At 31.7% G+C, this 24,713-nt stretch overlaps 1 protein-coding gene across 10 annotated transcripts in view; it reads right to left on the reverse strand.

The window, feature by feature from the left end:
- Positions 1-2,784: 2,784 nt before the first annotated feature.
- Positions 2,785-24,713, reverse strand: part of LOC133171976 (sodium/calcium exchanger 2-like) — a 52,335-nt gene continuing 30,406 nt past the window's right edge. For 4 of the 10 annotated variants that reach the window (XM_061306799.1, XM_061306785.1, XM_061306790.1 and 1 more), the window contains 20 exons: positions 23,928-24,037; positions 23,068-23,103; positions 20,334-20,435; positions 16,844-16,939; positions 14,796-14,837; positions 11,931-12,070; positions 11,370-11,469; positions 10,639-10,666; positions 10,057-10,239; positions 9,483-9,645; positions 9,130-9,253; positions 8,742-8,871; positions 8,399-8,413; positions 6,902-6,992; positions 6,681-6,762; positions 6,120-6,242; positions 5,838-5,913; positions 5,555-5,708; positions 4,950-5,125; positions 2,785-4,533 (listed from right to left, as the gene is read on the reverse strand). In XM_061306799.1, coding sequence (XP_061162783.1) covers positions 4,399-4,533; positions 4,950-5,125; positions 5,555-5,708; positions 5,838-5,913; positions 6,120-6,242; positions 6,681-6,762; positions 6,902-6,992; positions 8,399-8,413; positions 8,742-8,871; positions 9,130-9,253; positions 9,483-9,645; positions 10,057-10,239; positions 10,639-10,666; positions 11,370-11,469; positions 11,931-12,070; positions 14,796-14,837; positions 16,844-16,939; positions 20,334-20,435; positions 23,068-23,103; positions 23,928-24,037 — 2,106 coding nt within the window. In that variant the 3' untranslated portion in view covers positions 2,785-4,398. The remainder of the gene's footprint in view (positions 4,534-4,949; positions 5,126-5,554; positions 5,709-5,837; positions 5,914-6,119; positions 6,243-6,680; positions 6,763-6,901; positions 6,993-8,398; positions 8,414-8,741; positions 8,872-9,129; positions 9,254-9,482; positions 9,646-10,056; positions 10,240-10,638; positions 10,667-11,369; positions 11,470-11,930; positions 12,071-14,795; positions 14,838-16,843; positions 16,940-20,333; positions 20,436-23,067; positions 23,104-23,927; positions 24,038-24,713) is intronic. The other 6 variants (XM_061306819.1, XM_061306806.1, XM_061306813.1 and 3 more) reach the window with 5 other exon arrangements.

The raw sequence follows: 24,713 nt of genomic DNA on the forward strand, positions 1-24,713 counted from the left end.
GACAGAAAAATTTCCATGGTGATGTCTGGACAGGGGGTTCACATCTCTCTCTCTCTCTCTCTCTCTCTCTCTCTCTCTGATTAAGAACATTCCAAAACATACATGTCTTGGATGTCAAAAAAAAAAAGGTGTATGAAAGAGAAAGAAATGGGGCACTCAATCCCCACATCTTAATTCTTGTAAAGAATTTTACCGGAATAGAGGGAAAAAAATTACTACTATTTTCCAACAAACCTCAAAATCGAATGAAAACTGAATGATGCAAAAAAAAAAAAAAAAAAAAAAAAAAAACTGAGAATCTACGGGTCTATGTGCTTTTTTACGAAGTCAAAACATGGTAATCTTTAGAAAAATTGGAACCCTGGAGGTGAACAACCAATGCTTCGCAGGTAATTACCAAAATTATCTGCTACATGTATGAGGTGTCTTATTTCTGTGTTGCATAAAACTGATCCCCCTCCAGCTCACGGAAATTGATTTACCAGGTACAGTGTAGTGCAAAAAAGTACCTACTTTACACTATCAATTCAAAATGCATGGGAACTTTGCCTTTCTGACAGAGTAGCGTCATATTTTGACTATCTTTACGTGACAAATAGTCACAGGCCCGTAGGAAGCAATTTCAGTTGGGGGGGGGGGGGGCACAGCCATACATTTTCAGTTGGGGGGCACTATCAACTACCAAAAATACCTTGATGACAAGCAAAAAAAAAAAGTTCATCAGACGTTTTTATTGAGGGGGCACAAGATAATAGTAGCTATATTTTCTATAGTTATCTATATGTCGGCAAAATTATTGCCGCCCCCCCCCCCGGTTCCTACGGCCATGAGTAAATAACAGTTAATCAATAGCTTTTAAATTTTAATCATACTAATAGATAATAGAGCAAAAATAGAGAAAAAATATAATATATTTAAGCTTTCGAGACACATTGTTACAAAGCATTGACTTGTAAAGGAATTGTATCGAATATTCTCCACAGATACTTGTAGTTATCTCTCTTTCGATATAGAGCTGATGGAGAGAGGAACTACTATTTATAAAATAAAGTAACCAGAAAAGGACCGTAGAAGCTACCATCCTATCCCCCCAAGAAACACGGAATACACCCACCCCCTTAAGTTGGTAAGAGAAAAAGTCATAAAAGAAAGAAAGCGGTTTGTCCATGAGAAGTGTCCAACAATGTGCAACCCGATTCATATCTTCAGGTAAATCAGGATTTTTTTTTCACTGAAAGTGGGAGATATTTCATTTTGGTCTGTCCGTCCGTCTAGCTGTCATTCTGTCTGTGTGTAACACTTTCTTTTCTGGACGATATCCCAAAAAGCCTTTGAGCTTTTGCAATGAAATTTCAATCACAACTCCTTATGGCATGAAAAAGACATCTGTCAATATAGAAGTTCAAAGGTAAAGGTCAGAAATTCATATATTGCAACAAATGGTTTCAAGAAGATAATTTTCGTTTTCTCTGAGCCTTTTCAATGAGATTTTATATCATAACTATCGATATCTTAAAGAAAACCCCTAATGAATTAAAGGTCAAAGGTGAAGATCAGAAATTCATACTTCTATGTCTAACACTTGTTTCCGGACGATATCTCAAGAAGTCCGAGCTTTAGCAATTTTATATCACAATTCCCTATGGCCTAAAAGACCCCTATTGATCCTGAATTCAAAAGATCAAAGGTCAAGTCAGAAATTCATACATTGCAAATATGGTTTCCAGATGACAACTTAATTTTCTTTGAGCTTTTCAATGAAATTTTATAACTCCCTCTGACTAGGTCAAACGTTCAAAGGTCAAGGTCAGAAATTCATACATTGCAACGAAAAAAAAGTTTGCAGATGCTAACTTTAGTTGTCCTTGAGCTTCTTCAATGAAATCTTTTAACTCCAAATGACTTAAAGAAGAGCCTATTGATTTTTCGTTCAAAAAGCCAAGGTCCAAAATATAAATCTTGCATAAAATAGTTTCCTGGTGATAACTTCAGTTCTCGGAGATTTTGAAACGAATTTTTTTTTACTTTTCATCATTATGATTCATAGAAAATCCCTATTGATTTTGAGGTCAAAGAACAAGGTCAGAAATTCTATACTGTATACATAATTTTCAGATAACTTCAGTTCTCTGTAAGCTTTTGCAATGAAACGTAAGATAATGAATTTCTTTACAAGACCCTATTGACTTCAAGGCTAAAAGGTCAAGGTCGACTTTTTTCTTTCTCCATCTGCATCTTTTCCAGGTCTTCCGCCCTTTTCTTTTTTTTTCTTATAAAGTGAGAGACACAAATTCCCTGAATTATTATTTTTTTGCGATCATGTCAAACTCCTGTTGTCAGACAACATCTGTCATGTAAAACTCATGCACATCTATTTCATGTGATGTTTCCTCCACAGTATACTTCATTATATTTAATTACTGTATTTATATTCCATAATGGAACACTGGACAACAATGTAATGGAAATCAAAAGCTAATTTAAACCTACAGAGTTTTAATAGATTCTCTTTTATACTTCCAGTAAGTGAAGTCCATCAAATTCTTTGAAAACAGATTCTTTTCATTTATTCCTCATTGTTTGTATATCAGTTTTTTTTTCTTTTTGGAATTATCCCTATCTTTGGAATTTGTTTTCAATCTAGCACGTTCAAAGTGATTGATTCCATGAACTTATCACTACATACTTTATCATATGTCACAAGACAGATAAACCAAGGCCAATCTTCAGGAGGCATCCATAAATTTCCATCCAGTATGTTTGTCAGTAGATAAAACAAGGTAATACAGATAATATCAAACTTTATTATCATTTTTTTAAACTCACTTGAACAATTCTTGTAGACAATACCTATTTATAAAAAAAGTTTGGAAACTGTTAGATCAGATCAAGCCATGAAATCAGAAAAAAAAAACTCTACAAATGTTTGTCACAGAATCGTTAATAAAAAAGCACACACACCAGAGTGAGTTATTTTGATGTATCTGCTGAAGATAAGGATAATACTGTTGATAATCACATTTCTCCTGTAGGGGAATTTTGATCAGCAGTTGAAAAATTGAGATGATAAACATCACATAACAGTTAAATACACAAGTACTTAGAGATGAAGTTCACTATATTAACTACACAAATAAGAGGGGAAAAAATTATCACAACTTAGTTGATGGTTAATTAATGCTCAACCTTAGAGGCAGAGTAGCATTCATCTCTCATTAGTGAAGTATGAAATGTTCTATTGGTGCATGTTAATTATTTTTTTCAGATCATAACATGGTAATTTGGGTTTTGTTTTTTTTTTTTCATTTGAACAGGATACAACACTGATATTCTAAAATAAAATAATTTTTTTTTCAATAATGCATCATAGTTTTTCATCATTACATTTTATGAGTGTGGGGAAAACAAATTAAATGGTTGCATTCCACAAATGAATAACAATTTAAGGTATTCTTTATCACTGAGTATTTGGTGTAAAATAAAACAGCTAGTATGGACTGGTGATCCGGATTAAAAATGAATACTAAAATGCATCACATAAAATGAAAATCAACAAAAATAAATTTCAATACTGTAATATCACATGCATTTTTTTTTTCTATACCATGCGTAACAATGAAATACTACAAACTGACACACACACAAATTCACGTGGCTTTTGTTCAACACTCGCAATCACATTTGGCTCTAACATGGAGTAAAATCTGTACATAAATTAATGAAAACAATAAAACATAAAAACAAAATAAGAATTCATACTAAAGAATCTAGTAACAATCTCCTCTAAGAAGCACAATATCGATCACCGTGGGTAGGTAATATACAGGTCGACAGAGGAATGTATATAAACTCTCATTTATTACAAAAATAAAAACAACAAAGAATTTATCACAGTTTGTTTGTTTGTTTTTTTTTAACTTAAGGTTACGACTAACAGCATCTAATATTATAGCACTCTAGGATGTAACAATATCATCATCAAGTTTATAACATTTTGTATGGTAATACTTACAGGTGTCAAAATTAAAATGCCTTGTTAAAAAAAAATCACGTGAAGTCTTTAACAAGTATATAACTACCTCTATTTACAAGCAAGTTCTTCTTCACCTCTCTGTGAAATATTTAAGATGTATTCCTTAAAAAAAAATGCAAAAATGTCAATAAATTTTCACACTTGAGGATAATACATAATTATCATTTTCATAAATTAGTACATAAGTAGTAATTTGTTTTCTCTCTCAAACTTCTGATGAAGAATCCAACAACCATAACAATTAAAAACCAATAAGTCCTCGCTGAGATACACCTCCACAGTCCCTCTTGGTGGCCACTGCTTCAGTTATTTTTAGCTCGGTTTTTTGGCACTCACATTCACACAGTTATTACTGTTTTTCCACTTCAAACCTCCCAGTCCAAGATGTCGTATGCCTTCAGACTGGCCAAGACGATGTAGATCATCCACATAAAGAACAAAAGCAGGCTGGACCCCCACTTGATAATGCGGTTCTTGCCTCCAAGTTCTCCCCCAACAAACTGTAAAATCATCAGATAAATTAACGTATTCAATTTTGGCATTTTTAGCAAGGGTGTTGAGATCACTAAAATTGAATATCGCTAACAATTCATTGTGCATTGGAGGAAACTGATATGTGCCTAGGCATCATAAAATCGCTAAAATTACTTCTCGCTAAAATTATATACCAGTTTTTAGGAACAAATCGCTTAATTTGCCTCTCGCTAAAAATTCCACTTATACAGTAATAAATGAAATACAGGCAAACCAATATATCGTATACACAAGATTTTAAGTACAAATCCTTCTTCTAAACAATATGGCAAAGGAAAAATAATTTTGATTTTTTTTTTTTCAGCATAGTTCATTTGAACAACAAGTTATTCAGTCAAATAATTTGATCATGTATCAATTCCACAACAAACTGCTTTCTTACCTTCCTCCTTAAGACAAGTATAAGAATACAAAGAGCTCCTAATGTGGAAAAGATGATGACACTCTGAGTTAAGTTTCCAGTGGGAACTTTGTACTGGGTTCCAGTGGCGTAAGCATACATGGTACTCAGAACCCACGGCAGTCCCAGGCCAAGGAATACATTCACACTGTTACTACCTGCAAATAGACATTCATTATGGCAAAGTTATTTATGACAAAAGGTTATTCTGTTTGGTAATTACCGTAACAAAAACTTGCAAAAAAAAAAGGGGGACTGTACATGTGGAAATGGGGGTATTTACGCTAAATACGACATAAGAAAGCTTCTTGCATAAAAATTTCCGCACCAATGCTTTTATTCACTTTTGATTCAGTAATAACAATACATTATTCTGGTAATGTGTTATTAACAATATAATCCCCAAAAGTATGTTTTTTGCTACCAATTGGTGTAATTAAAAACTGCCTAAATATCAATGTTTAGAGTATACCCTTTCTCAGCTAGTTGATTTTAATTTATAACATTTAGAACTGCTGTACTAAATTCTTGTTTTCATTTGTATTGTGGATTTCTGAATCTTTTGTCATTTATGTTGTGCAGTGTACCTGTTACATTTCCAATGGCAGCATCAGCATGCTCATCTTGAATGGCTGCAGTCCGGCTGGCAAATGTATCCGGTAAACTGGTTCCCAAAGCTATGATTGTTATACCTGCTACGCTAGTCTTTAGACCCACTACACAACCAAGTAAATGCCCCAACTGCCAGAGAAAAAAATGTTGATGTAGTATTCAAATGTGTGAAATCTTACATAAAATCAAATCAAAGCAATTTCAATACATTTTCCCCCCACAATTTGTAATCTTTATATACCTTTTTGATTAACATACCTGTTCTATAACTAATGTGAGTAATGCAATGTATACCAGAGAAAATACAAATGCTGGCCAAGCACCTAACAATGTCCTACAAAAATACAAAAGACATGAAAGGACTACAGACTGTCTGCCATATTATTTATGTGCACTCTTCTCTCTTTCAATTCAGCATTAAAGAAGTGATTAACTTGATTTAATCTGCTCTTAATTAGATTTCTTGAGATAATGTAATTGTTTTACATAATAAACAGAACCAAAATATCGCACTGCTGTTAATAGAGCTTTATGACTTACGTTGGCGGCACCATAGCTCCTAAAATTTTCCAGAAGAAGGTGAGGAAGTGGAGTAAATAATCCATAAATGTTGGAGGAATGTCATTTCCATCGTCATCCTGACCCCCCTCTATAGACATGGCACTGGAAAACAGAAATTGTCAGATATTAAAGACTGATATCTGCTTCATGCATGAAACAGAAATTGTCAGAGATTAAAGACTGATATCTGTATCATGCACCAATCAAACTACACTGATCCTTATTAACTTTATTTGAATATTTTTGCCCTTATTTTCTTGGGTATTACTTAACACAAAATAGACACATAAATTTACTTGTGTGATATATGTATAAATTTTTGGTATATGTCCTGAATTCTTGAATTGCCTTGTGATATATGCTATCTCAACCATTGATATCTCCAGTACCACCAATACCATGGATATCTCGAAGTGAGTTTGGAAGTGCCAACTTTTTGTATTTCAACCTCAATATCTTGAGTCCTCAGTTTTATCCCATTTTTTCTTGGCGCATTTGAGTTTGAGATAACAAGGTTTGACTGTATATTAACTGACTTACTTTTTGAACTGCCCCGCCCATGTGACTGGTTCTTCCTCCTCCTCCTCCTTAATGACTTCTGCGATACGGTCCTCTATGGATTCTACAACAGCAAGCAATTCATCGTTAGCTTAATTACAATGAGAGTGTTACCTTAATATATTCAGGGTGCACATAGATCCACATCTCAACTTTTAATAATTGTGTTCTTTAATTTCTATTCAGTAGTTAAATATACTTACCTTTATTTATATGACAGACTACAGCACTTCTGTGACCTATTTTTGCACCCAGACTGGGATTTTTTAGAGCAATAACAAAGTTTTTAGATCCCTGAAGAAAAGAAATACAATTTACATATATATGAACAAAAAGGCACATGCATATGGAATTCATGGACATTTACTATGGCATCAGTTTAACACTTAAAATGTGTCATGCGTGGTCAATAAAATGGATTTTGAATGAAGCAGCATAAGAAATTTAAATGACTATAATGATAAGAATTCTTTGTAATAGTGTTAATTATTTGTCAGTTCTATCTGTATTGAGAACCAGCTTTATTCTCAAAGGAGAAAGTTTTTGAGAACATATTTATACATTAATAAGAAACATATGAAAGTCATTCATAGGACTCTCCATAAACTTGAACAGTCTGTATTATATTTATTATGTATTAATTTTTCAGTCCTTTTCCAGTAGAGCCAAAACATGAATGCAATTCCTATGAAGACAAGTAAATCTTAATCAATTTTAACAGAACTTGATTTGATTAAAATGTGAACACCAATAAAAGTATAAAAGTAAAGGGATCCAAAGAAACAAAGTCCATATCAAACAACTGTCTCTGTTTCCTATTTTCCACCTTTTTGAAGCACTGGTCCCATTTATCCCTCAATATATTTTAGGCATAACCTTCACTTGATTAATTATCATTGAATAAACTTACAGTAAGTAAAAGAAATATTGTAGAACAATATAATTAATTTACAAGTATGCCTAAATTATTATTATAAGTACACTAAAATAATTAAAATATTGTGGAACTACTAAATATTTAAATATATGTCTCATCAAATTTTGCAAAAATGCACTTCACTAAATTAGCAGATTTCCAAAAACACTTCGTCTTATCCTGCAAATATTGTCTTTAAATGCTGCTAGTTATTGGTTGGTCTTTTTGCAGTCAAAATTGTCAAAAACCGTACAAAAATATAAGTGCCAGTATCACTCAGATTACTTCTGTTAATACTGCAAACCACTTTTTATTTTCGCGCAATTACATGAGACCTCTGCTCACAAAAATTTCTTTTGTATCATTTAAGATTATATAAAAGATTTTATAAAAAAAATTTAACCAAAATTCGCAATTTATTTTTTGTCTCCTTATAAATAGCAAACAACTAGCTCTCTTGCAAAAATAAGGTGTCACGAAAATTTGGTGATCTACAGTAGTCTAGTGATAAATTGATTGGTATTAGCTTCAAAATGTTAAATCTCGGTTGAGGATTTCGGTGCTTAAATTGACATCAAAACCACCACTTACACGTGTGGTAGAGGGTAGTGTTATACAGTGGGATGACATGCTTGTAATCTAGCTGGCTTTCAAATTTACACCGTACGTGTGTTAAAGAGAAATATGGGACAGTGCACAAAAAGGGGACATTAAGGGGTAAATAATGTAAACTTTGAGAAACAATTAAAATTAACTTGCAAAAAAAATATAAGAAAATATTTACCATACTTGGTAGATACTAGAATGATTAAGTTGTACATAGCTAACACTGATATAAGAAGACTGGGTACATGCTGTTTGGCATAAATACATGTGGATATTTTGTGTAATATTTCTCATGCTACTTAACTTACTGAAATTTTGTACCACTAAAAATTAATATAACACATAAAATACTTCTTACAAACTAATATTCTAAATAATATAATCAAAACTTTACAGGAAGCAAAAACCCAATATACAAACATGTATACAGCAATACATCTGATACAACATTGCAAACATACATGTAGTCATAATATCATGAACACCATTACTCTTTAATCTATAGTGATACGACTGCGTACCTTGGCTTCTTTATTGATTTTGATTTCTATTGTTTTGCTGGTTTCTTGGTGTTTAAATTCTAGAGTGCCTGACACCTGAATATAGTCCACATCTTTGGAAAGACTTGTCCCGCCTACTGCTGTGCCATCACTACAAAAAATTGAATGCATGTACAAGAATTATATATACTGGTAGTACAAAATACTTCTATGGCAATTTGGCAAATAAAGTCTTTTCTAAATACGTAATCACTTTTTGTTGCTTGATATCTATACATATATAAAAATCATTTTTTAAAACTTTACAAAAATTTTATTGCTAAAATATGAACCTAAACATTTTTCAAGATCAGAAGTACCATTTCTACAAGACTATCAGGGGCATACAAATGAGATGATGAAATCTTACATGGTGGAGTATTCCATTGTGACTTTGCCATCTACTCCAAACTCTCTTTGTACAGTGACCTTTACTTTCCCAGAGGACAAATCCGCATAGACATGTGGACTCTCAAACTGAAATTCTCCAGGTTCTACAAAATTAGAAGTTTAAAATTACTTTAAATCAATGAATCAAAAAAAAAAAAAAAAATGAAATAAATCTTTTTATTAGCAAAAGAATTTAGATGAAATGGCATAATGTATACTATCCAAGATTAATTAAGGAAACTGTGCATTTATCACATACAATTCATAAGTTTAAACTTTATGGACTTAACCATAGCTGAATAAGATTTCCTTATCAAAACATAAAACACTAACCATCATCATCCACAATGGTGATCCTGGTCACACTGGGATCTCCTAGCGAAGTGCCATTTGTCGCATTTTTGAGAATCAAGTAAAAATCACAATCATTTTCAAACTGGTTGTCATTGATGATATCAATAGTGATGCTCTGTCTGTATTCTGTGTCCTTGAAAGTCTAAAATAAACAGACCTTGGTCATTAAGGAGCATAAAATCGTATCGGTTTATATTTGGGTTAATTATGTTCAAGACTGTAATGGCCATATATAGCCTCTACATATAGGAACAAATTTTGAACAAGTTAGCCTGGCTGCTACTTAGGGAAAGCTAGCATTACTGGAGTAGTGAACATGATAGCCAATATTTATGCTAGCTATAATTAAGACAAAAAAAAAAGCTGGAACTAATTAAAATTTTAATGGACTCACCATAACAAATCCTAGCAAAATCCTGAATTAATTGCAAAATTAAACTTATACTTGCACTTTAAACACTCTTAAAATTTCCAACTAGAATATGAAACACTTCTTAACATTTTCAAATAGAAAGTATTTCTTAAATGTTTGCTGTTCTCAATGGATACTAACCAAGACACCAGTCCTGTATTTGAAATCTTTGCCAGCTTTCCCAGAGCCTTCCCTCGTCTCATATTCAACAGTGACCGTCCCCTCAAAAACCTGCTCCATGTTGTTTTTGCTGGCAGGGTTGGCAGTGGCAGGGATTGATGTTGGTTGTGTAGAACCATTCTTGAAAGCAACAGTGTCTCCGTTCTGTCATAAATCAGTAAAAATACAGTAAAACTTTGTTATACAGAACTCGCTTTTTAAGGAAATCTCATTTATAAGAAAACTTTTACAAATTCTATAGAAAAATTTTCGCTAATGTTCCTTATACAGATATAAAGAATGTCAGTTATTAGCAATCAAAATCGGAGGTCCCAAGGACTTCCTTATAAGCAAGTTTTACTGTATAAAGAATATCAGTAATAAGAAAGCAGAATTTCAAGGTCCCAGTGATTTCTTTATAACCAAGTTTTATTGTATAAATGAGGATTTAGATGGAACTTTCTCACAATCGAAGCATTCTATACTTAATCAAATCCTTGCTTTCACTGGAAATCTTTTCATACATGCAGTACAGTCACTTATTAATGTTGACTTATTACTCACCATAATCTGTGCTTTCATGCCAGCTTTCCTGTATATTTAGAGAAATAAATAAGACTACATGATTGTAAAAGGACAGATTCCAGGAGAAATATAAATATATTTTATATATCAATATTTTTTCCCTCATTTAAATATCAAAAAAAAAAAAACAAAAACAAAAACTAAATAATCTTTTGGGTTTTTTTAATCAATGAATTCCAAAGAATTCTTAGCATCATCTACTTAAATCGTACACTGAAAACAACATGGGGCAACATAACAAAGTCAAGGACTTGCTAGGATTTTTACAAGTTTTCCTTCCTGTGTATAAAAATACAGATTGTCAAAATGTAAACATCATGGTACTCCAGTGTGTACAAGACCTCAATCCTCCCAGAAACCACAATTTCAGACTTCTACAATTATTTGCATAATGCACCTTTTATGTTTATTTCTTCACAGAGAAATTAAACAATGAAAAAGTTTAAGTTTTCATAAAGCAATTGACACTTTAACATGATTCAGGGATATGTTTTGTCTCCTTTTCAAACCACATGCTTCACACTACAAAGTACTGATGTTGGAATCAAGGATAATATTTACACAAAAAAAAAATTCTCCAGCAATGAACATTTTTTTTAACATGTAGGAATGGAAGAACATGTCCTTGAAGATAGAAAAGTTGAAATGTCATGTAAAAAGAAGCAAAAACTCTGTTTTACATAAGAGGAGGGTTAAGTACAATCACTTACGGCATGTTTCGATGAAAGAGAACATCAATGGTGAGCTTTCCAGCACTTTCAAGAACAGCATATCTGTCAGATGCAAATGTGAACTTTCCATACAAGTCACCTACAAAACCAACAGGGAATCTTAACTGTACTTTCTTTATTTGTAAAATCAGCAGGTTAGATGTTGACACATATTTGAAATTGAAAACATAATAAGGCACTTACATAACCATTTTGCTTTTCTAATTATACATTGGAAAATTTATTTCAAAAGTTCTCAGAACATTATTCATTAAATACTGCAAATTCTTTGCTTTGGACATGTAAAATATAAACGAAACTAAAAGCATATAATTATCTAATTTTTCAGATTTCATAAAATTTCAAAACGCATGCAGCTAAACTATACGGCAGCCCTCATATCCAGGGAAATGACAAAACCAGTGGGTTAATTTATGGGATGCACATGTTCTTGTAGTACAAAAATACATATACTTCTTATAGTGAATGCCTACTTATTGTGAAGCCACATTTTGTCCCAAAGCATTTTCCAATGAAAATTAACTGTTAAATGAGACTAACCTGCAGGCATTTTGCCCTCTTTGCTTGCCTGGTTGATGCTCTGAACTTGTTTGACCAATTCAGCGAACCTAGCAGACTTGTGACCACTACCAACTCTCTTTTTGGTACCAGTCATTGCACTGACCACCGCATGCCTGAATCTACAAAATTAGGTATGGGAAGAAAATCATTTCTCAAACTCTGACCCATCATAATTCTCTTTGTAACAATTATGTATTAGTAAAAGAGAATTTTGTTTTTATCAGATAGAGAGTGACTGTGCAAAAAATAAGTCTGCTTTACATTTTATATGTATAAAGGAGAGAGGAAGATTTTATACTGAAGACTATTCTGAATATCAAAATCTATACATCTACAGTTCTCTGTATACTACAATTAAAGAAATAAAAATTGCAAAGACTTCAAAGTAGATGGCACTGATCAAGCAGAACTCATTTCACCTAATTATTTCTAATTTGTCTAATTGATAAAAGCATCAAGAATCCAATTCATCAGTCATGCCATTTATTTAGAAAGAAGCACACTGTCTTGTGCAGATTCATGACAATTGTTAATGGTGTGACATTTTAACTGGAAAACATGGTGAATATTAGGACTATATTCATTGACAGACTGATTCCAATTATACTTTCCATGCCATGTTGTATGTCTCAGCTTAGAAAATGTCCTACCAATTAAAGAAGACCTCAGGCTGCATGTTCAGAGACAGAAATTAGCCTGGATAGATGAGTTTGAGACACATTGTTTCCTATCTTGGCACTTAAAAAGCTCATTAGTTTGCAATGATTAGAGACAAGACTGCAGGGCTATGGGTTTCCATTTTGTCATATTTATCAATATATTGGCATTTTCAAGATTTAAAAGATTTTTTTTTATTTAACTATTAATTCTATAATTACAATCTCCACTCTCTGCATAGCTTACCATTACTAAATTGCAATAAAGTTAACCAATTCAATGACACATTTATTAAATGACTAAATTTACCCCCACCCCCCCACCCCCCATCCCAATTGTCATATGTCATTCATAGCTAGCATTTATTACAAGGATGATCTTTGGAAATATATGTTCTCAATTAGCTAATTAAAAATGACTTTGCATATATATTGTATTATTATTTTTATTATTAGTACCTCTTATAATTCTAATATTTGACTTTCTTTTTTTATGATACATACAGTGTATGTTATTTACTTACAAATTCATGAAGCTATATAATTACCAACACAGTCTACAGTCAATTTTTTTCTCTTTCTAAATATTAAAAGCTACCCACTTTACATGATATTCCTGTTAAAATCTTATATATAACATAAATTATTAATTTTTATATAAAAAAATCTTAATGTGTGACAGTTTGACAATGAAACAAAATAATTAACATATATGAGATACAATGTCAATTAAATTGTGATATAATAATTCATCAGTTAAAAAATGATGGATCTGCATTCATTGTTTCATAACTCTGATCAATTACTAAATCTTATTTGGGAATGTAATTTTTTTATACATTGTAACTGTGGATGTACATTCATATATATGTGTGAATGAGTGAATATGTACAAGCATCAACATTGAAACTACAGTCTACTCCAGATATATTGAAATTCAGGGGTCCAACACTTCTTTTTTTAAAAAAAAAAAAAAAATTAAATTCAAAAGGAGCAAAATTGAAAAATGTGAAGAAACTGTTTTCAATCCTGATTACAATCTAAAAAGCACAAACAAACGTTACACCATTCATTACTTATTACATTTTCATTACAAAATTTGAAACACTTGCATAATGAAATAAAGACTGTCCATTAAAAATTTACAGTAAAACCTCATTATCTTGAATTTGATGGAACAGAGAAAAAAAAACTCTTGAGAAAACTTTGAGATTAGAGATATTGAGGTTCAAATACATGGTTGGGACTTAATTCCTGCAACACTTTGAAATATCCATGGTATTCAAGATATTGATGTTCTAGATACCTTTTGATCAATTTAAGTTTAACTGTATTTGAATAAGTCAGTAATCTTTGTTTATTTTTGTTGAATTTTGCACTATATTCAAAAATTTTTAAGACACTCAGCATGAAGAGCTTCTGTGAAATTACAAAGTCGCTAACCCTGACATTACAGCTAGTGTCCAGGCCAGCTAGCACTTCAAGATGGCTGTTATAAAAGAAACTTATTATCAGCTCATCAGACTGATAATTTCCTTCAAAATAAGTGATAATTTCATATAAGCGAGTTCAATTTAATCAGTTTAAAATGTACCTTATTGCAAAGCAAATGAGAAACTGAGACTGATGATGTAGTTTTATTTCTAAAATATTAGATATTTTCAATATAAGCGATTTCAATATAAGTGGAGTAGGCTTTAGTAGCAATGAATATGTAAAAGAAGTGACATGCCTTTATGATGAGACAATATTAAGTCCTTGCCGTTTCAAAGTATATTTGAATAATTCTGTGATTTTAACTAACTCTACATTTCAGTCCTCCTCTCAATACAGCAACTTTCCTGTATTTTTTGTGTTTATAAAGGCACTAGATATGATAGTTGTAGAATATATTATAGATAGAATACTGAGGCAGAGTTATTTCCCTTTTAAGCTTGTACAGCCTAAAATGATTTCTCATTAACTCCGTCAATAAAAAGACAACTGAGAAATAAAACAATCAAACTTCATCAAGAAAGATAAAAGTAAAAAAAAAATAAATAAATAACTGTGGAAAAGGACTACGGCTAGCCGATTTAAAACAGAAACATGCATGCAATCTGCTAGCTCAGTGAAACACTACAGAACTCTGCTAGCAGTAAATGCTACACGTCTGCTAGCAGTGTTTTAGCTATTGAGTTTTACATACCGAGCTCTGTTCATTATACTGGTGCTGATATTTTTATGATTTCTACACCATAAAACAACAAATCAGTTTAAAAAAAACACACAAAATCATAAGATGGCTAAGTATTTTTGCAAATCAAATGATTCAAAATTGGCGAGTTTCAAGTCCATGCACAGCCCTTAATTTGACAATCAAAACAATGGGTTTGCTACTATTCCTCTCTTTGCTTTAATCCTCAATATTAAGGAGTATACAATAACATTAAAGTTACAAAGCTCAAAACAGCAAAAAATGAAGGAATGAGTATTTATTAGCTCTGTACAGTTTGAGCAAATTATAATACCATATAAGCAGAATTTTTAGTGAGGATTTAATTTTAGATTATTAGCTAGGGTTCGCAGATTGCTAAAATTGAATATCGCCAATAATTTATTTCAATTATTATAGCTATCTCTCTAGACATTAAATCTCGCTAAAAATATATACATGTACTGTACTTTTTTTGTGTGGATAAATTGCTAAATTTGCATCTCGCTAAAATTTCCACTTATACAGTTATATTCGAAGTGTGCTCAATTGACTCGAAATATCAAACAAATACACCTTGAAACTATGTTGACATAATCATCTCCAAAATTAGATAGCTAGCCTTCAATGAGTTTATAAAAAATATAATTTTTTTAATGACTTTGTTTTAGGAAAATGACACCCCCCCCCCCAAAAAAAAAAGAAAAGAAAACCATGTCATTCAATTAATCTGAAGTGAAACTCTTCAATTCTAAGTCATGTAATTCGCAATCATACTGACTCTACACTATATATTATTTTGAATTTCATATTTAATTAACTTTCCTTTATTTTTTAAAAAAATAATTAAAATGAAACATTCCTGGTAAATTTAATTTTTAAACATAAATTTCTATAGATAGTAAAATCATGCAGGATCTTATGTCAAGAACAAAAGTTACTACAATTAGTACACTGTTGGAAATTTTTTAGGACTACATAAGATTTCTCATTTCCTATCTGATCAAGACCATGATCTTCAAACTTTGAAATGCAGCCAGAGAATATCATAAGATAAAATCCGCTGTAAATATATACTTATATACTCTAAAATATATAAATGCTGATAATCAATGAACTGTATTTAGAAATTGCGGGTTTAAAATGGAGGGTATATTTGTGATCCCAGAATAAACCAAGCATTATTCTGCGATTATCAAGCACTATAGCAGCAAATCCATGCTAAGTAGGTTATTCATAACAAATTAGTGTTAGCAGTGCAAAGTATATACAAGTTAGTATTAATCCCTTTAGACTTGAAATGGTGAATTTATTTTACAATTGAAAGCCGTGAATAAGGAGTGCACTCTATCTACACGAAATTCTTATCTGATATAACAAGAAATGAATAGCATATATATGTAACACAGATTAAAGATATAATCTCCTTGTCAGACACAGTAAAGGGCTGCTCTAAAGTGACTTGTCTTAATTACCTGTAAGAATTTCCTGAACTGTTACAGAAAACCTACTCATATTATATATATACAATTACATACAACTCCAAATCATCTATAATGCTTAATATTAGTATGGTGCGATAACTACTCCTTAGGTTTTCTCATCTATTAAATATTGTTTCCTTATTAATATACGATACTAATAATTTGGGGGGCAAAATGCCTTTAAAATTTATATGCTTGTATTTTGTTATTTCTATGGTAACATCATATATTATATCAGTATTTTATTTCTATGGTAAAAACAAATCTATACTTGCATTAATTAACATAGGCCTAAAGCACCAAATGTTTTCAGCATGTTCTACGAATGTACTACTGATATATTTCAATCTCAGCTAGCTCATAGTTATATAATCAATCTGACCATTTATGGAAAACAGCGATACCAGACAGCAACAAAATGGCATGCAATATACATGTACTTCTTATGCAGAAACATAGGATTTACAAGTCTGACATATATAGTACATTTGATACATATATATATTCACTGTTAAATGCACTATATTCCCACTCCAACTAAACATCAGGATGCCTTACCTTGCTCTTGCAAAGGTCTGCTGGGGTTCCTTGCTCCCCTTCTCCATCTTGACCAGCCTGTCCTCAGCATTAGATTGATCATGGTCTTTCTCGTGACTGAAAGTAGATACAAGCATAGAATATGAATTTTCTTTATTAATTCTTTATATATTACACAAGATCAGTCTTTCCTTTGCTGAAAACTTCCAAAAACTTCATAAGAGAGCTAGAAAAAATACCATGATTGAATGGATACAGTTTATGATAAAATATGGTCAATACATTATACTTAGGATACATGTATGTTATTTGATATCATTTAAACTTTTTCCAGATAATTCAATGAAATTCTGCAAAGACATTGACTTTTTGGTACTTAAGTGTTTGTACCAATAGTACAAGAAAAGACAAAAAAAGGAACTTGGAGAAATTTTTCTGTTTCAAGAATAATTCTCAAAATTGTCTTTCCAAAAGGCAAAGTAACCCTGATGTCAATGACTTTATTTTGACCAACAAGATCGGTATCCATGTTTGTGGCTACTATAAATATAAATTTCTAAATCCTTTAGAAGGGATTTCAATATCCCTCTGTATACCAATATCTGATGATATCAGGGGGTAATGTAATCATCCAACATTCAGGTCATTTGTATCTAAAAACAAAACCTTGCCAATTTCTCAAAGGGCACGGTGGGCTTCTTATGCTTCAGTAGGACTGTAGACAGCAGGATAATTACCTCTTGTAAACTATATCAATTAAATCGCAAGACAAAGACCCTGATGTCCCAAATATTACTGGAATTAATGGCTCATAATGAAGAGATGGGTGTTTGTTGCATTGAAGGCCAGGGTCGTTGTCTTGCTGGAAATGCAAAATCTGTCACTACTTTGGTCTTCAAACACGCTTTGTTGGTTATCTAAATTTTTAGCACGGTTTTTCAAGGCTTACAACATAGTCCACGTCACGAATGCATAGGTTTCAAAGGATGACATAGATTTAAATGAGATATTATACCAAACTAAATGATTTTCATGAGGTAATTGCTCTGGGGCACGTTTAATGTGACTGTACTTTAAAAAAAGCAAGACATTCTTGGGTGGTTTGCAATTAATATTTTCATTGATCTTTTAAACATTTTTACAAAGTCACCATACACATCTATAGAGAACAGAGCAAACATTAATATAGATTTCAATTGTTCCACTTTACCATTAATAGATATTTCTCTCATAGTATTATGTACATGCAGGATTACATTAAATTATTGGCCTTCATTGTTTAATCTAGTAAGTCTTATCATGCATGTTGTAATATCATTCAATACATGTACATGCATACTCATTATATATATATATATATATATACAGTACTACTGCAAAAGTTAAGAATATATTTGTTTGATATTTAGTTATGCATGCAATATTTATTAGTGCTATATATCAATCAGAAAAAACCAACAATTGCATGATAAATAAAAAAAAAATGATTGATTCTAACAACTTCAGTAAAAACTATATAGCATTTATCATCAAGATCTTGCAATAAATGTACTAAAACCCAAAAAATAATACCTTCTATAAGACAGGAAGAAATAAATCAATTCAGTACAATATAGCAAAAAATAAATTTACTCAGCTGTTAACCAGGAAGTAAAAAAGATTTTTTAGCAGTTTAATAGAAAAAGGGGAAGGGGGCCAGGAGATGAATTTGAAATTTAGGGACATTTTTCTCTTTCCTAAAATTGAACAGGGATTAGGTCCATTTCAGATTATCAACAAAATGATGATGGTTGAGGGAGTTAACAGTTAATATTTGGGGTTAAAAAGAATTGCTAGGTTCAGTTGATCTCATTAGTTTAAATAGATGTCATTTGGCAGTTTAAGGATTTTATCTAATCTAAACAAATATTTGTTAAATGAATTTAAAGGAGTGGTAAGAACATTCTTTAAACAGAAAAAAGTAACCAACCATACTCACACTAACAAAAAAAGTAAAACAAAAACAAAAGTAAAAAATACACAAGATGTGTTTGTGAAACACTGATGCCCCTGTATGATATAGTTCAAGGCCAAGGTTAAAGTATTTCAAAACTAGATAAAACTCCAAGGTCAAGAGTTCAAAAATGTTGGTATCCAAAGAAAGGTCTTGTCACATGGAATACACATGTAAAATATAAAAGCCCTTAGCACCAACCATTCAGAAAATATAGTCAAGGCTAAAGTTTTTCAAAAGTAGGACATGCTACAAGGTCAAGGTCATCAGGTCAAAAATATTGGTACTTAAGAGGACCTGTCACAAGAAATATATAAGTGAAATATTAAAGCCTTAGCACCAACTGTTCAAAAGTTATAGGCAAGTTAAATGTAGATGAATCTAAAAAGCCAGTCAGGAGATCAAAAATGAAGTAATCCCCCCCCCCCCCCCCAAAAAAAAGGTCTGTCACAGTAATACATTTGTGATATATGAAAGCCCTTGTCCCACTGTTCAAATGTTTCTTTTAAAAGTACATGTAGGTCAAACTCAAAGGTCAAGGTAAAAAATGTTGGTACCTAAGAGAGATCTTGTCACAAAGAATATACCTGTGATATACGAAAGCCCTAGCACCCACTGTTCAAAAGTAATAGCCAAGGTTAAAGTTTTCCAAAAGTAGGTCAAACTCATAGGTCAAGGTCAAAAATGTTGGTACCCAAAGAAAGGTCTGGTCTTATGAAATACACATGTGAAATATAAAAGCCTTAGCACCAACCATTAAAAAGTTATGGTCAAGGTTAGAGTTTGGTAAAATTTTGCAAAAGTTAGTCAAACTTCAAGGTCAAGAGGTCAAATATGTTGGTACCAAAAGAAAAGACTTGTCACAAGGAATACACATGTAACACAGGAAAGCTATAGCTTCAACCAAAATTTCAAAAGTTATGGGCAACGTCAAAGTTTTTTCTGACTAACAGACAAACAGACAGACAGATGGATAGATCAAAAACTATGCCTCTAAATCTTTTGATTACAAGGGCATAAAATGGAATGAAATAACATTATGAAAGGACGTAAAATTAATATATTTTGGTTCAATGTTCTCTAAAACAGTAAAACACAGGGTTTATCATTTGCGATAGGTGCAAACACACAAGCGTTGAATGCTTCTACATATATGGGTGATCAAGATCAGTGACAAACTGTAACCATGGCAAATCCATAGACTCAGACAAATTGGATTCCATTTTTCTAATAAACTAAACAGTTAATTATAAGATTTTTTTGTTTTATTCATAAAAGAGCCGGTGAGCAACCTCCAAAGCAAAAGCTGGTGTCTGCAACCCATCCTACTAGATCCCTACTGCAATATCAACAATGAAACTAAATGATCCGACCAATAAATAAACAAGTATTTCTCACACACACAAGAGTTACTGAATTATGCAGCAAGTGGCAAAGGAAAAGTATAGGGCTAATAAGTATAGCAGTGTCATAGATTATCAGGCTTTTGGCTAATTGGAACAGAGGCGGTTATGTTACCTGTCACTGTCTAAAGACACATTGATGTCTTTGGCCGATTTTGGACCGGGAGATAATGAAAGCCGACGGTCATTGCCATAAGGATGAAGATGATCATCTGATCTTGAAAAACAATGCATTATAATTTGTTACCATTAAAGTATCTAATTAAAAAACTGCATGCATGGAGATTATTGCTTACATTCTCCTATGGTGCACTGCAATTCAGTGCCGCATATTCCTAGAAAAAAATCGCATTTGTGAAAAAAAAAGTACACTGTCAAAAGATACAAAAACTTAATTATTGCAAAGTTCTGGAAATTAATTTAATTTTAAGTGATGATAAACAGATGCCTTGCCACAGAGTCTAGAAATAAAGAGGTGCTATACTTTATATATGATGTCAAAAATCAGACATTGGATATATGATCCAGACAAAGTGAAATCAGGAAACAATTTCCTCAAGTATATTAAAAAAAATACTACAGCATTAGCATATAAGCATTATCATACTTAATTCTTGCAAAATGTTATTAATGCATGATTAATAATAATGAAGAGATCTGTTTTTTCTCAAGCCTCACTTGAATAAATTACAAAATTCTCAAGAGTGTAACCATTGTGATCAATGGAAAGAAACTTAAAATTTTGAAATATTGAGTTTTAACATGTTCGAAACCTGGTCTAATAGTTTGAACAGCCTGCAAGAGTAAACATCATGAGGTTCTAGCTATTGACTGTAATCGCTGAAAAGTCAATATTTCCAAGGTATTCCTAAGAAACAATTAGCAAACATTATTAGAAAAATATTTTGCCAGTAAAACATTACAAAAGCCCTAATAGTTTGTAAAATTTACCAATGCCATAATAGTTAGCTTTCCTATTATGAATCTACATTGATTTCACACTTTTTAGTTTCTTGCATCATCATTTTTGCACAAAGGCCACCCCCTTTCCAATTTTGACTGATCTTGGACACAGCGTGAAGTGTCTTTTGTGCTAATCAGTGTCTTTGATTTGGTTTATATAAACTGTACATATAATGGAATATGGATTTTATAAAAAATGAATTACAGTAATATACACTTGTTATACAGAGAATAGACCAATAAAATCTCCGTTAACAATAGAAATATTCACTGTGTAAAATAACCATCTCCACTGTGCACTATAAATTGTTCAAGTAACGTGTTATCATTTTTTTTCTTAAATCTAAATCACTGGTTTAGTCACAGGTGTCTAAAAGTTCATGTAATGTATAACATGCATCATATATATATATATATATATATATATATACTATATAAACTTAAATTAAAGTTAGCATAGGGATATTCCAATTCCAAAATCAAAACCTTTGTCCAACAAAACATCACAAATATACCAAAATAATTTCCAATATTCAAGAACATCTTTGAAGTCAACTTGAAATAACACCCAAATGCATTAAACAATCAAACTTTTATCAAGCAATTTCAAAAGTATCTTTTGTATCAAATTTACGGCACTGATATTGCTGTATGTATTGCGGTAGTGCATAAAAATCATAAAAATGTTTAATATATATGCTGAAAGGATCCAAGATAAAGAAAATCCTACTATACATATCCTTAACATACACCATGCAACCACCAACAGGTCCCAGTGAGAGATTGCAGTGCAAAAACCCTACAAGATATGATAAAATGATACAAGAATATTCTCCATTTACTGTTGAGTCATATAGCAGTGACTTGGAGATGATATAAGAGTCAGATGAAGCTTAAGATATACCAGTCTCTGTAGAAATCAGGGGCATCTGTATAGAGACAGTTTATTGTAGTGCACTGCACTGTGTCCTGGATTTACAATTACTTCTATGTTTGTCAGGAGAACAATTGGACATTACTTACTCCCACCCCAACTTCATGATTGCTAATTATTGCACTGTAAGGAATTCATTGCTGCTCTCTCTCTCTCTTAAGCAGGGTTAATAAATGTAGGACCAGATTATGATTGACAAATAAGCAATAAGACTCGAAGTCTAAGTGAAGCATGATATCTGGTTTTAGTCCATTCTGGCACCAGTATTAAAAATGTATGATCAAAACTGAACTACAATTACCTAACACATATATAAATGTTCTACAAGAATATTTTAACAATCACTTCACAAAAATGAAAAAATGTAAGACTTTCTAAAGCACTGAAATAATATGCACAAAAAATAACTATAATAGAAATACGAGTCCAAATATTGGAAATCTGCATGGGACCTAAAAAAAAAGTATTTCGAAATAAATCTAAAGAGACACTAACGATCACCTTCTTTATAAAAAAAAGTTTCTAAGAAACATTCAATAGTGGGAATCTACATGAGTTTAAAAAAATAATGAAAAAAAGGTTTTTTAAATGTTAAGCATAAATCAATTTTAATTGTTTTCAATCCCCATGTAAAAATTTGGCCAAAAACATAGATAATATATAGGTAATGTGTAACATATATGCTAGGTCTTCAGCACACTTTCTTGACACTCTGTGCTCATGCAAAGAAATTGCTCTCTTGGTGAAAAAAATAAAACCAAAGGAATTTGAGCCAAGACACTTATACACGATGTAACAGTTTTTAAGTGATACACTGTGTGCAATTAAAATCTGTTAATGGGTTGCTGTTAAATAGACGCTACATTGGATTTGAAAATTAACAAAGTGCCAAATGAAGCCATCGCCTGGTACTTGACTTGAACTGCTACAGAGGAAGGTATTTCTGGCTTACCTTGGTTTTTTATCAAGAGATTGAAGGCTGAGCACACTGAAACAGAAATATTATATCACATCCAGCCCAACACAAGATCCTAATGCATCAAAATAAATAGCAGTTCTTTTTTTCATTTTTTTCTTCTTTATACATTTTTTGCAACAATTTGTATTATATGTGTTTTTGATGCAATTTTATACAAATGCAACATCTATTTCACTCAAAAGATGTGTTGTATTATATATATATATTGGCATTTTGCTAACATATCAAGAAAATAGGTGTGATCTGATAACACTACACAGAAGATAAGTCATTAATTGTGATGATGCTGTGATTCTTAATTCTTGTAAAAAAAAAAGAAAAAAAAATGTGTAAAAGCATAGCACACAATATAAAAATAATTTTTTCATCAATATGCAGTTGATGCAGCAGATAAATATAAAAACTTCAGCATCCTTCCTTGTTCAAAATCATTTTCATCTAAAAAGATGACAAGCATGCCACTTGCAACAGGAAATACAGTTGTGGAAACAATGAATTTAAGCTCTTTAGATCCATAGATCTCATCCTCACAACCCCTGCTATGAATCTTGAAAACTTTAAGATAACTAAAGTGTTATTGACCGCATCAATTTTGATTTTGTACTGATAATTTTTTTTTATGTAAGCATGAGAGAAAACAAATAAAATTTGATATCTATTGACAAATTATATAAAGATTTTCTATATACAATAAATGATTCTGTTTCTTATATACCATATGAATCAACATGTACATCGATCATCATGAAGTGTGCAGAGTGATGTTACTTAATCTAGAATTCAGAATTTATGAAGACCTTGGCAAAATAGTTCAGCATTTAGGTGGATTTTACCTTAGTTTCTGCTGCTTCTCCACCTCCAACATGTGGAGCTCTTTTCCTGCCGTGGCATGTCCAGCGAAGGACCCTCTTCGCTGTTGGTTGGTCATGATTCTTATGTGGTCCTACAATATGCCAGAAGCAATTCATGTAAAGCATCTGATTGACCATGATGAATAATAATTAATTGCTTTAATACTGAAAATGTCCTTGTACTAGTGTACAATCGAAATGAAGCATATTTTTTATTTTGCAATTCATATGAATTCATGCTTTAATTGGCACAAATTTGAATTGTATGTAGATCAATTGGGATTTATCTTATTTACAAGTATGTATTAATTAACACATATATAAGCAATAAACAACATTTAACTGTGCTAGAATTACTAGTAGATTACCTCTAAATTAGTCTCATATTTGAATCTTGTATTAGTTACTATTATCATGTTCAATTGACAGAAATGAACAAAATCTACCAGTTTTATGCATATTCTTGAAATAATATATTTTCATTGCATGGAAATTTTCTTTTAAAAAATAAATATTTCCATTCCTTGTAAATTACAAGAAATAACTTTTTGACACCTAGCTAATATAAACAAGTCAAATCATTAACACAGATCTTGAAGAACAACAGTCATGAGTATCAATGTTGGGGGAGGGGTTTTTTCAAGGGAACAAGTTACACCCTCACTTGTCAGCCAACCTAATAATCAAGCGAAGGTTCCTTGCAGGACTGTAAGCATTTTAAATCCAGTCCAAAAAATGGAACACATTGGATTATAAAAAGAGATTCTA

The sequence above is a fragment of the Saccostrea echinata genome, unplaced genomic scaffold (genome assembly GCF_033153115.1).
Source record: "Saccostrea echinata isolate AGI-Se365-2 ecotype Australia unplaced genomic scaffold, CSIRO_AGI_Sech_v1 ptg000002l, whole genome shotgun sequence".
Lineage (NCBI taxonomy): Eukaryota > Metazoa > Mollusca > Bivalvia > Ostreida > Ostreidae > Saccostrea > Saccostrea echinata.